At 45.5% G+C, this 12838-nt stretch overlaps 1 protein-coding gene across 4 annotated transcripts in view; it reads left to right on the top strand.

Annotated features, from left to right (window-relative positions):
* adam15 (ADAM metallopeptidase domain 15) overlaps positions 1-12573 on the top strand; it is an 84205-nt gene extending 71632 nt beyond the window's left edge. For 2 of the 4 annotated variants that reach the window (XM_034165399.1, XM_034165401.1), the window contains 2 exons: positions 11247-11380; positions 11537-12572. In XM_034165399.1, coding sequence (XP_034021290.1) covers positions 11247-11380; positions 11537-11624 — 222 coding nt within the window. In that variant the 3' untranslated portion in view covers positions 11625-12572. Of the gene's footprint in view, positions 1-7968; positions 8085-11246; positions 11381-11536 lie in introns of all 4 variants that reach the window. The other 2 variants (XM_034165398.1, XM_034165400.1) reach the window with 2 other exon arrangements.
* The last annotated feature ends 265 nt before the right edge of the window (positions 12574-12838 follow it).

Genomic DNA, 12838 nt, shown 5'->3' on the forward strand with positions numbered 1-12838 from the left:
ATCAATCAACTTTTTTCTTGTATAGCGCCAAATCACAACAAACAGTTGCCCCAAGGCGCTCCACATTGCAAGGCAAGGCCATACAATAATTATGAAACACAGTCTACGTCTAAAGCAACATAACCAAGGATGGTCCAGGGTCACCCGATCCAGCCCTAACTATAAGCCTTAGCGAAAAGGAAAGTTTTAAGCCTAATCTTAAAAGTAGAGAGGGTATCTGTCTCCCTGATCTGAATTGGGAGCTGGTTCCACAGGGAGAGGAGCCTGAAAGCTGAAGGCTCTGCCTCCCATTCTACTCTTACAACCCTAGGAGATGAAGTGTCCTAGTCCAAGGACACAGACAGGTAGTGTGAGTGGGATTCAAACACATGTCTGCAACTTGGCAGGACAGCTCCTGATCCACTCCGCTACCTGTTGTCCCGCCGGTATGAAATACGGAGGGATATAGCAATCAGCATGTCCATCTGTCCGTCCGTCCGCCCATTTTTGCTTGTTAGCGTGACATCTCAAGAAACAGTGTCATTCATATTTTAAGGTTGTACTTGGGGGATCCCCGGACACTTTATTACTGATTAGTGGGGACCAGGTGGACATGTCATCTCCTGATGACACTTCTTCTATGTATCTAATGCATAACGTCCTCGTGTGGACACTAAAGGTAACTGTAGTCACACTGTGATAGACTGCTGGATGAGATGCATTTTTGAATCATAGTACAGATTAAAACTGGGCAAATTAGAATCCTGTCTTTAGGTCTGATGGGACGTAATGTCAGTTGGAGACACATTTGCACCAAGTATACACACACACACACACACACAAAGTTGGTGCAACATGAGAGAAAATAACTGCAGAGAAGGATGCGTTTTCTCCTGAGCTGAGAAAAAAGGAAAAGGTGCAGAAGAGTTTGTTTGATAACAAACAGCAGCAACAAGACCAAAACATTAGCTTCAATAACCGTTATGCCCTAACTGAAAAGTTACTTTTATAAAGCTAACTGACAAAACCCTTAAAAAAATTGTGGAAGTTACAGCTAAAAGCTAACCAGTAACTTTTAGTATTGACTCCAGTACACTGGCAGCTACTGATACTTCTGAGTAATTTCAAAGGCAATCACAAACCACAACAAGCCAGCGCTTCTGTCAAAGATTAGCCTTCTGTCAGCAAGAGACCTGGTGACCAGAATATAAAAAAGGAAATTTGAAAACTGAAAATTCTGTTTAAGTAGGTGTGATTCAGCACGTAGTGAATATGTAGTAATTGGTCTTCACACTCCCATCCAGTAGATGGCAGTGTGAATACCAATTACTACATATTCACTAAAAGTGTTGAATGACTTAAAGAGAATTTTAGTTTTAAAATTGCCGTTTTGTTTTAAATAAGGCTCTCAGCTGCGAGCTGCAAAGGTTCGGGAAGTTTGCCAGACCGAGAAACTTCGCCAAGTTCAGTCCTTCCGTTGTCACGTGTTCCTGTTCCTTAACTGTCCAACCCAGACTCTAGAGGTGTCCTTCAGAGTCAAACATGAAGACCCTTTTTACGTGGTTTTATGCCAGTTCAGGAAGCATGAAGTGTTTTGAATGTGGGGACGTCGGTCACAAACGTCTCACATGTCCACACAACGTGATGTGTCTGGGGGCGTCGTGTCGCTGCCCTCGGCCCGGTTCCTGGTGCCCCGGTGTTGGTGTCTGGTTCGGGGGAGAGGCCCAGCATGCAGGAGGAGTCTCTGTCTCTGAGCCTGAAGCTGTCAGTGTAACTGCTGATCAGCTGACAAATGAACATTCTGGGTTGACTGATGATGTAGTGACTGATGGTTCTGAGGTCGATCCAGTTGATGTTTCTGTCTCTCATTCTGTGGTCGACACTGATGTTTCTGCTGTGGGTGAGTCCTCGGTCACCGTTGGACAGGGTGAACGGGCTGACAGGGAGACACCGGGTCCAGCGGACCCCAAACCCCCACGGAGTCAAAGCATTAATGATGACAGCATGGATTATGATTCGGACTCCAGCATGTCCACCACCGGTTCCTTCTCTCACAGCAGTGATGTGTACACTCTGCAGGACATCAACAGCTTCCTGGATGATTCATTTGGCAAGTCAGTGAAAGTTGTGGATTATTATTATTTGTTAATCTGTTAAAGTGTTGAGGAGGCTCGTTGGATTGGACCTGCTGGATGAGAAGAAGCGGTACAGCCTCAGGAAACACATCACTGCTTTAGGGAAGGAATCTCTGTCCAAGCGGGGACGATGTCTCAGGGGTCATAAATCCACCGGATAGAGTCTGAGTGTGTCTCACTGGGTGTTCTGTCTTCTCTGTTCTCCCTCCACTCAGTCCACATGCAGCATCTGAGGGTGGGCTTTTTGAACATGAACATTGGCAGGGATGGGTGGAGGAGGGCTTTGGTCTCTGAGCTCTTTGAACAAAAGGGATTACAGGTGTCTTTCCTGCAGGAGACTCACTCTGACACAGATAATGAAGTGGACTGGGCTCGGTGGTGGAGGGGAGTGGCGGTTGTGTTTTCTCCTCATTTTAACTTCACTGTTTTATCCACCACTGAGATGTGCAGGGTCGGGTTCTGTTGGTCAGGGCTCAGGTCGAGGGGGTTGACCACGGTGTTTACGAATATTTACGCACACAATGAGGGCTCTGAGCGTGTGGGGTTATTCAAACTTGTGAGGGATCATTTAGTTCAAGTAGGATCCTGTTGACTGTTTGATGTTGGGGGTGACTTTAATTGCACTGTATTTACAGTTGTATGTAAAAGTTGGGGCCCCCTGGACGGATTTTCATGATTGTCCTTTATAAATCATTGGTTGTCTGGATCAGCAGTTTCAATCAATCAATCAATCAATCAATCAATTTTTTTATATAGCGCCAAATCACAACAAACAGTTGCCCCAAGGCGCTTTATATTGTAAGGCAAGGCCATACAATAATTATGTAAACCCCAACGGTCAAAACGACCCCTGTGAGCAAGCACTTGGCTACAGTGGGAAGGAAAAACTCCCTTTTAACAGGAAGAAACCTCCAGCAGAACCAGGCTCAGGGAGGGCAGTCTTCTGCTGGGACTGGTTGGGGCTGAGGGAGAGAACCATGAAAAAGACATGCTGTGGAGGGGAGCAGAGATCAATCACTATGATTAAATGCAGAGTGGGTGCATACAGAGCAAAAAGAGAAAGAAACAGTGCATCATGGGAACCCCCCAGCAGTCTAACGTCTGTAGCAGCATAACTAAGGGATGGTTCAGGGTCACCTGATCCAGCCCTAACTATAAGCTTTAGCAAAAAGGAAAGTTTTAAGCCTAATCTTAAAGTACAGAGGGTGTCTGTCTCCCTGATCTGAATTGGGAGCTGGTTCCACAGGAGAGGAGCCTGAAAGCTGAAGGCTCTGCCTCCCATTCTACTCTTACAAACCTAGGAACTACAAGTAAGCCTGCAGTCTGAGAGCGAAGTGCTCTATTGGGGTGATATGGTACTACAAGGTCCCTAAGATAGATGGGACCTGATTATTCAAAACCTTATAAGTAAGAAGAAGAATTTTAAATTCTATTCTAGAATTAACAGGAAGCCAATGAAGAGAGGCCAATATGGGTGAGATATGCTCTCTCCTTCTAGTCCCCGTCAGTACTCTAGCTGCAGCATTTTGAATTAACTGAAGGCTTTTTAGGGAACTTTTAGGACAACCTGATAATAATGAATTACAATAGTCCAGCCTAGAGGAAATAAATGCATGAATAGTTTTTCAGCATCACTCTGAGACAAGACCTTTCTGATTTTAGAGATATTGTGTAAATGCAAAAAAGCAGTCCTACAGATTTGTTTAATATGCGCTTTGAATGACATATCCTGATCAAAAATGACTCCAAGATTTCTCACAGTATTACTAGAGGTCAGGGTAATGCCATCCACAGTAAGGATCTGGTTAGACACCATGTTTCTAAGATTTGTGGGGCCAAGTACAATAACTTCAGTTTTATCTGAGTTTAAAAGCAGGAAATTAGAGGTCCTCCATGTCTTTATGTCTGTAAGACAATCCTGCAGTTTAGCTAATTGGTATGTGTCCTCTGGCTTCATGGATAGATAAAGCTGGGTATCATCTGCGTAACAATGAAAATTTAAGCAATACCGTCTAATAATACTGCCTAAGGGAAGCATGTATAAAGTGAATAAAATTGGTCCTAGCACAGAACCTTGTGGAACTCCATAATTAACTTTAGTCTGTGAAGAAGATTCCCCATTTACATGAACAAATTGTAATCTATTAGACAAATATGATTCAAACCACCGCAGCGCAGTGCCTTTAAGAAGTTTCAGTTTAATATATCATATAGCTGACAAACACAGTGATATTTGAGAAGTGAAATGAAGTTTGTAGGATTAACAAAGTGTGCTATAATTATTTAAACAAAATTAGGGAGGTGCATAAATTTTGGCACCACAACATAAAAAATACATCAATATTTAGTAGATCCTCCTTTTGCAGAAATAACAGCCTCTAAATGCTTCCTATAGCTTCCAATGAGAGTCTGGATTCTGGTTGAAGGTATTCTGGACCATTCTTCTTTACAAAACATCTCAGGTTTGTTGGTTTCTGAGCATGAACAGCCCGTTTAAAATCACACCACAGATTTTCAATAATATTCAGGTCTGGGGACTGAGATGGCCATTCCAGAACATTGTACTTGTTCCTCTGCATGAATGTCTTAGTAGATTTTGAGCAGTGTTTAGGGTCGTTGTCTTGTTGAAAGATCCAGCCCCGGCACAACTTCAGCTTTGTCACTGATTCATGAACATTGTTCTCAAGAATCTGCTGATATTGACTGGAATCCATGTGACCCTTAACTTGAACAAGATTCTCAGTACCTGCACTGGCCACACAGCCCCACAGCATGATGGATCCACCTCCAAATTTTACTGTAGGTAGCAAGTGTTTTTCTTGGAATGATGTGTTCTTTTTCAGCCATGCATACCGCCCCTTGTTATGTCCAAATAACTCAATTTTAGTTTCATCAGTCCACAGCACCTTATTCCAAAATGAAGCTGGCTTGTCCAAATGTGCTTTTGCATACCTCAAGCGACTCTATTTGTGGTGTGTACGCAAAAATGGCTTCTTCTGCATTACAGCATCATTCAGCATCTCTTAGTGCGCTGTATAGTTGAATGATGCAAAGAGACACTATCTGCAGCAAGATCATGTTGTAGGTCTTTGGAGCAGGACTGTGGGTTGACTATGACTGAGATTTTTCTTGTCCTGCCACTTTGGGCCTTAACTAGTACTGTGCCTGCGGTCTTCCATTTCCTCATTATGTTCCTCACAGTGGAAACTGAAAGCTTTTTGTATCCTTCCCCTAAACCATGATGTTGAACAGTCCTTGTTTTCAGGTCATTTGAGAGTTGTTTAGAGGCTTCCATGTTGCCACTCATTCGGAAAGAATCAGAATCGCCTTTATTGTCATTGTAATTTACATTGCAACGAGATTTGAGTGCAACTCCAAAAGGTGCTTATCCGAGGTGCGAGTAATTGTTAGCCAAATAAAAGATAATGAAATTTAACAAAATAAATTATTTAAATACATGTACAACTAAAATAAAATGTAGACAAAAGTAAAATATAAAACGAGAATTATGTACAACTGTGGAATGATACTGCATGGGAAAATATTGCACATGGGTACAGATATTGCACAAGAACTTTGAAAAGTGCAGATTTGTGTGGTTTGTTATTGTTCAATGCAGTGATCGGTCTGGGGAGAAAGTTGTCCCTGAGTCTGTTTGTCCTAGTTTTGATTGACCATCGGCCCGAGGGTAGTAGGTCAAACAGATGGTTTCTGGACCAGGATCTCCGCGATGATGTGGTTGAAGGCTGAGCTGAAGTCCTGGAATATCATCCTCACATAGCCCCCCTGGTGCTCCAGGTGGCTCAGCGCGGTGTGGAGAGCTGTGGTGATAGCGTCCTCTGTGGAGTGGTTTGCCCTGTGGACAAACTGGTGGGGGTCCAGAGTGGGAGGCAGACAGGCCCTGATGTGCTGAAAGACCAGTCTTTCAAAGCACTTCATGACCACAAGCGTAAGTGCAACAGGCCTGTAGTCATTTATGCTCTCCACTGCTGACTTCTTTGGAACTGGAATGATGGTGGAGGATTTGAGGCAGAGTGGAATGATGGCTTGTGACAGAGACAGGTTGAAGATGAAGGTGAAAACTCCAGCCATTGGGTCAGTGCACGCTTTCAGTACCTGTCCAGGTACACCATCGGGGCCGGCCACCTTCCTGGGGTTCACCGCCTTCAGCACACGTCTCACTTTGTGCTCCTGAAGTGTTAGCGTGCTAGTGCTGGAGGGTGGTGGGTGTGGAGTTGCTGCTGGTCTGTCTGCTTCAAAGTGGGCAAAGAAGCGGTTCAGCAAATCTGCCAGCGAGGCATCAGACCTGGCATTTCCTGGATTGCTGCTTCTGTAGTTGGTTATATGATTTATTCCCTGCCACATCTTTCTAGGGTCATTCACAGTGAAGTGGTCCTATCTTTGTCTTGCAGGCAGCCTCCCTGATGCCTTTTTTCAGGTCGGACCTGGCCGTGCTGTACAGGGCCCTGTCCCCTGATTAAAGGCAGTGTTGCAGCTTTTTAATAGGGACTGGACTACACTGTTCATCCAGTGTATCTGGTTTGGAAAAATCCTGACCCTTTTGTTAACGGTGACAGTGTCAGCACAGTTCTTAATGTAAAGCCTGGGTCCCACCGAATAATAAGCCATGAATAATGAGCCACGCATGGGTGTGTCAGTGAAGAATGACCCACGTTTTCATCTATCACGTATCGGCTATGACGGTGCCTCTCTGTACCCCTCATGTGCCACGTAGCAGCCTCTAGTGAGCCACGACCGACCTGTCATTAGAGCCTTGAATGGCTTGTATCAGCCACACTAAGCCACGTAGTGCAGTGATGGCGCCATGATAACGCCATGTTGCCACACGTTTAGGCATGATGGGTTTGGTCCAAACCTCCAGCCCTCCCACACCTGGTCCCTTTAAACTGTGGGTTTTCAATTCACAGCAGCATTTAAAGATGTCACATTTTTAAAATGCAGTCCAAAAATAGATGCTCCATTGCAGTCCTGCGGTTGTGCACTGTGCACCAGGCTGCTGTCTACCTGTAATGCACCAGACCAGCTAGAACTGAACCAAGGACTCCTGGATAGCCACCTCTGTGCTCCTCGCTGGCTCCGCGGTTCGCTGGCTTTATTTTTTCCCTGGCTTTAAACAGTCATTTTCACACCATGATCCCACTTTAAACTTTGTGTTCGTCCATTTATTTCTGCAAAATCGCTCTTTTGCGCGCAGTGCCGTTCTGCATACACAATGAGGTGGCTGCTTTAATTATATACACCTGTGGATCACTTTCAAATATATTTCTTTATTTTTTCCGCAGCTTACAAGTCACTGTGATACAACTTTTAACTTTGTGTTATGTCTTCAAAATCGGTCTTTTGTGCGCTCTCCTTCTGTGCTGGTGCACAGCTTTGCTTTGCTTTTAGCGGCTTCACTGAAGTTGTTTCTTCCGCAGCTTTAAACACACATCCACTTTCACACAGTCATCCAAATTTTAACTTTGTGTTCATCTGTTATTGACTGAAAAATCACTCTTTTGTGAGCTGGCGTTCTGCCTAAATGCTCCTTTGGAGCGTGATGAGTCACTGCCTCAGTGCACACACACAGATCATGTGATCCATTAACAAGATATTAAATCAACCATAGACATACTTTTACAGCTACGAACTGTTTTATCAAGCTATAAAAAACATTAAAAATAGTTACCTTAAGCTGTTCAAAATACATTCCACATGGAGCAGGAAAAGAGAGGGGAAAAAAGCGTCCAGATGAAACAGTCCTGTTATTCCAGAAGCGATTAGAGGTGTTTTCAGCATCCAGTGTTTGGCAGAAAGTGATGAATCTGCTACTAAATAATTATTTTATATACAGAGTCCAGTGCACAGAGCAGGTGGAACTGTGTGCGCAAGAGGGCAGCCGCTCCAAAAACAGCCTCTCAGGTCCTATGTAGCTGCCAGGCACATGGATAACGGGCTTTTAGCAGACTCGTAAGTACCACACAAATGCCTCTAAGTTGTCGCAGTAACTTGTACACAAACTGCTCCACGCTGTTGTTGCTAAATTTTGAACTTCTTGAAATTAGCAACACGCTCAGAGAGGAGCCTCGTTAACTGAAGATAATGCCTCTAAGAGCCACGAAACTCCCGTGATAGTTGAAGAAACCCTCTCATAGCAAAGAAAACATTATTCACCCTTCATTATTTGGTGGGACACAGGCTTAAGAGAGTATGATGTCGGTGTACTCCTGCAGGTTGTGGCTGGAAAATAAATTACATACAGTCCGTGAGAAGCAGTCCTGTAGCTGGGAGAGCGCTCCCTCAGGCCAGGTTCAGATTGTCTTTTGTTGTGGCTTTGTTTGCCTCAGCAGGGGGGTGTAGGTGGGGGTGAGGGACAGGTAGAGATGGTCAGATCCAGCAAGATTGGGGGTGGGGGGAGTGACTTTGTACGCATGTTTTATGTTTGAGTAAGCATGGTCCAAAGTATTTTCCCCTCCGGTGGCACCCTTCACGTACTGGACGACCTTAGGGAGCACAGTCTTTAAACACGCTTGGTTGAAGTCACCAGCAACAATACAAAGACCATCCGGGTAGGCCAGCTGCTGTTTATTTACACAGGTGAGCATCGGGTGGGATGTAAACGGCAAACACAATGACCACTGTGAACTCCCTTGGGAGATAAAAAGGTCTGCAGGAGACTGGCAGCACCTCTAAATCAGGAGAACAGTGAGAGTCAATGATCCTGCTGCTACAGCACCACTTGCAGTTCACAAAAAACACAGAGCCCCCCACATCTGTGCTTACCCGAATCTGCAGTTGTATCCTGCCGGTGTAGCGTGTGGCCTGCTACCTCGACTGCAGGGTGAAGCTTTGTTTTAATTAAACAGTCGGATTCCCCTGGGCTGCACCAGTCCTAAGTCACCTGCTAGGCACCAGCCGAGGTGACCCGCCGGGGATCAGCGGGTGAAGCCACATCTCTGTGATGAAAATAACACTGCAGTCCCACACAAAGCTGTTTGTAGCCATCTATGGCTCCAATTCGTCCATTTTGTGTGTGATGGATCTAGCGTTGGAGAGGAAGAGGCTTGGTAATGCTGGCCTGTGAGGTTGTTTACGTAGCCTAGCATCGGAGCCCAACCAACATCCTCGCTTCTGCTTCCTGTCTCTGTGCCGCCTTCGCTGGGCAGGCTGGTAATCCACGGAGAACCCGGTGTTCTCCCTATGTCCTCCAGGATGTTGTGGTACTGGTGGAATTCGCTAGTAACCGACAATTTGTACCTCAGACCGAGGTCAGTGAGGTTTTGACAGCTGAAACTGTGGGTCACTTTACAAAACTTGAAGAATATGCGCAAAAAAGTAACAAAAACAAGCACCAAATTGGAGAGCTAAAAGCCCGCTGCACCCGTGCGTGCTGCCTCTTATTTGAGATGCAAAGAGGGGAAACATTTGCAAATGGCCACCTTAAATACCCTTTCCCATGATTGGATTCACATGTGTAAGGAGGTCAAGGGTCAGTGAGCTTACAAAACCAATTTTGTGTTCCAGTAATTAGTGTTAAATGTATTCAAATCAATAAAATGACAAGGGGTGCCCAAATTTATGCACCTGCCCAATGTTCTTTAAATAATTATTGCGCACTTTCTGTAAATCCTATAAACTTCATTTCACTTCTCAAATATCACTGTGTCTGTCTGCTATATGATATATTTAACTGAAATTGCTGATCCAGACAACCAATGATTTATAAAGGAAAATCATGAAAAATATGAGGGAGCTCAAACTTTTGCCTACAACTGTATGTCACTGGATCGGGTTGGTGAGGAGCCACATTTGCAGTCGGGTTCCTCGCTTACAGTACACATGGGTTCAGGTTTCAGATGGGGTGTCTGCAGCCAGGCTTGACCGGATTTATATGTCACACTCATTCAGGAACAGATTACGCAGGAATTTGTCACAGTTGGTTGTTGGCCAGTTGGTTTTCAGATCATCATCTCTTCACCACAGAAATATTCCACTCACACACTCACAGGTTTAACACTTACTGGAAATTCAACACCAAGCTTTTGACGGACAGGGCGTTTTGTGATTTATTTTAATCTTTTTGGGGTTTCTGGAGGGGAAGGAAGGGGACATTTGGGACAGTGAGTCAGTGGTGGGAGGCCAGCAAAGCTCAGACTCAGGTCTTCGGCCAGCAATACACTTCTTATTCTACAGCTAGGTTTAAGGTAGCCATGGCAACACTTGAGAGGGACATTATGGACATCCCAGCCAACCTGCTGACCAGCGTGGTCTGCTAGAGGGGCAGAAGGCAGAGCTGGATGGGGTGAAGGGGGCGACGGTGAGGGCTCGCTTTGCCAACATCAGAGACATGGATGCACCCAGTTCCTCCTCCTTCAGCCTGGAGAAGAGGACCTCCCATCAGAAGCAGATGGTTTGTCTTCACCTTCCTGATGGACGGGTGACCAGTGATTCTGCGGCATGAAGGACTGAAGATGAGCCCGCTGTTTCTGGAACAGTTTATGTGTATGATGACTCAAATCTGGGAACATGTGCTGGTCCTTCGTGTCTCTGCATCCAGCACACACAAAAACCACCCCGGGTCCTGGATAACAACCCCCAGGTAGACAACTGGTCCATCACCACCTCTCCAAACTAAACATTTGCTGCAGTTGTGTGAAATGTGGGCATGTCCTTGTCCTTCTCCAGTCTCTGGGGTCCTCCACACTGAGACACCTGTGTCCTGGATCATGTCCACAGAAACTCGTCACATGGACTAAATGTGGTGTCTGATGTTCCCTCACAGTGTCAGTGATCCTCCTCATCTGAGTCTCACTAAGGAACTGTTCATTGGACACAAAGTCATTCCAGCAGGACCCAAAAATCCTCCACAGAGACCTGGGACCAAAGACATCCAGTCCTCACCTGAGGACACTGAAAGGGTGGACCTCTGTGATTGAGAACGTCAGACATGTTTGACTGAAGATAAATACTCTGTGTCCTGCCTTTGATAATGTTGAAGTTTCAACAGTTGACGGCTCTGATTGTGTCATTTTACTGTTTCTGTTTGTTTTTTTGTCTCAATGTTTTATCACAAAATAAATGTTTCTCAAAAGTCCTCTGTCCTGACAGGAACTTTTTTCCCATGATCCTCAGGTGTCTATACCACTTAAACCTATGCCACCCAAAAAGCCACGCCCTGCGGACCTGTTGCCCCACCAGCCCAGGTACAGTACCAGCACCAAACCACCACAGTGTGGCGCCGTCACTCCTGCAGTGGTTCCACACAGGTACGTGTGTGTGTTGGGGGGGGTGTTTTGAGGAAGAATAATAAAATCACAGTTTTTTCAAATTATTGTTGTTTTGCTTGTTTTTGTTTTGCTTTTGAGGGGGTTGGGGGGGTCGTGTTTTGACTGAAGACGCTGAGGTTTTGTCTCGCTCTGCAGACGTCCTCCTGCTCCTCCCCTGAGTCGCGGCGTCTCCCTGAGAGACGAGGACTGGGCGCCGCTGGACATTGCCGACGCCGCAGACTGAGCGCTTCCTGTTGAAGGTGGAAGTGATGATGTCATCGGTTTGAATTCTCTTTCTAAAGTTAAACTCCAGAACTCGCTGCCTTGCTCAGCGGCACCTTTGCAGTGATGGCGTTTAAAGGCTTCAAACCTGCAACTTCAAGGCGACGTCCGTGCTGTGGCTCTTTTGAGTGAGTAGGAGGTTCAGTGCCTTGCTGGAGGACTCGTTGGTCGGAGCTCAGACCTGTGACTCTGTAGTGACTGAATGGTTCCCAAGCTGTGGCCCAGGAACCGCTGTAGGTTCTTGAGGTTTGCAGAAAGCAAATGAGGTCATTTGTCAGTTGTAACTGAAATATTTTCCAGCTTTGGACTGAAACTGCAGCAGAATGTGAGCAAAGATTCTGGGCCCAGTTCCCGTCCAATTGGACCCACAAAGCCTTTGGTCCTGGCGGTCTGGCGCGACTGTAGTTTCAGGCTGAAGGTGGTTGACACCGGCATTGCCATAGTTCTCTTGATCTTTTTGACTGTGTGCCTGCAGCAACAATCAGACAGACACTCTGGTTCCATGTCCCCGGAGACCTGACATGGAGGAACTGCATCCAGGTGTCCGGTTGGTACCTGCAGGGACGTCGGGTTCTGGATGCCGAATGGGACGTACACTTAGTCACTGCAGCATTACGTACTTTGTTTCCTCTTTTTGAACTGCAGGATGTCTGATCCAGTCCCACTGGGACCCAGTCACCCTGTAGAACCCATATGGATCCTTACGTCCACTCTGTGTGATGTCATCAGGACACTGAAGTGTTGTTTTATACTTTAATCACAGATGCTTTAATACTGAAGTTTAAATTGTGCCCACATCAGATGTGAGTGTGGATGCGACCTCGTGTCTGCTGCTGTTTACAGAAACTCATTTGTCCTCCTCGGCTTTTTTCCTTCTGTCTTTTTAATAAAAACCGACCTTCACTTTTATTAATAGTAAATTCTGTAACAGTTGTCTTTGTTTTTCTGTTTGTCCTCTTTTGTCACACAAAGTCTCAAACTGCTTCCAGCCAAAAACCTGCTACATGTTGGTAGGCAGCTGGACAGTTGGAGCTTCATCACATTCTTCATGGTTTCACAGAAAATAGTTTCTTTTTGAGCCACTGCAGTCTGCTTTTAGAAAATATCATTCCACAGAGACGGCTCTCACTAAAGTAGTGAATGATCTTCTTGCATTGGATTTGGACACCACTATGG

The sequence above is a fragment of the Thalassophryne amazonica genome, unplaced genomic scaffold, assembly GCF_902500255.1.
Source record: "Thalassophryne amazonica unplaced genomic scaffold, fThaAma1.1, whole genome shotgun sequence".
NCBI classification, from domain to species: domain Eukaryota; kingdom Metazoa; phylum Chordata; class Actinopteri; order Batrachoidiformes; family Batrachoididae; genus Thalassophryne; species Thalassophryne amazonica.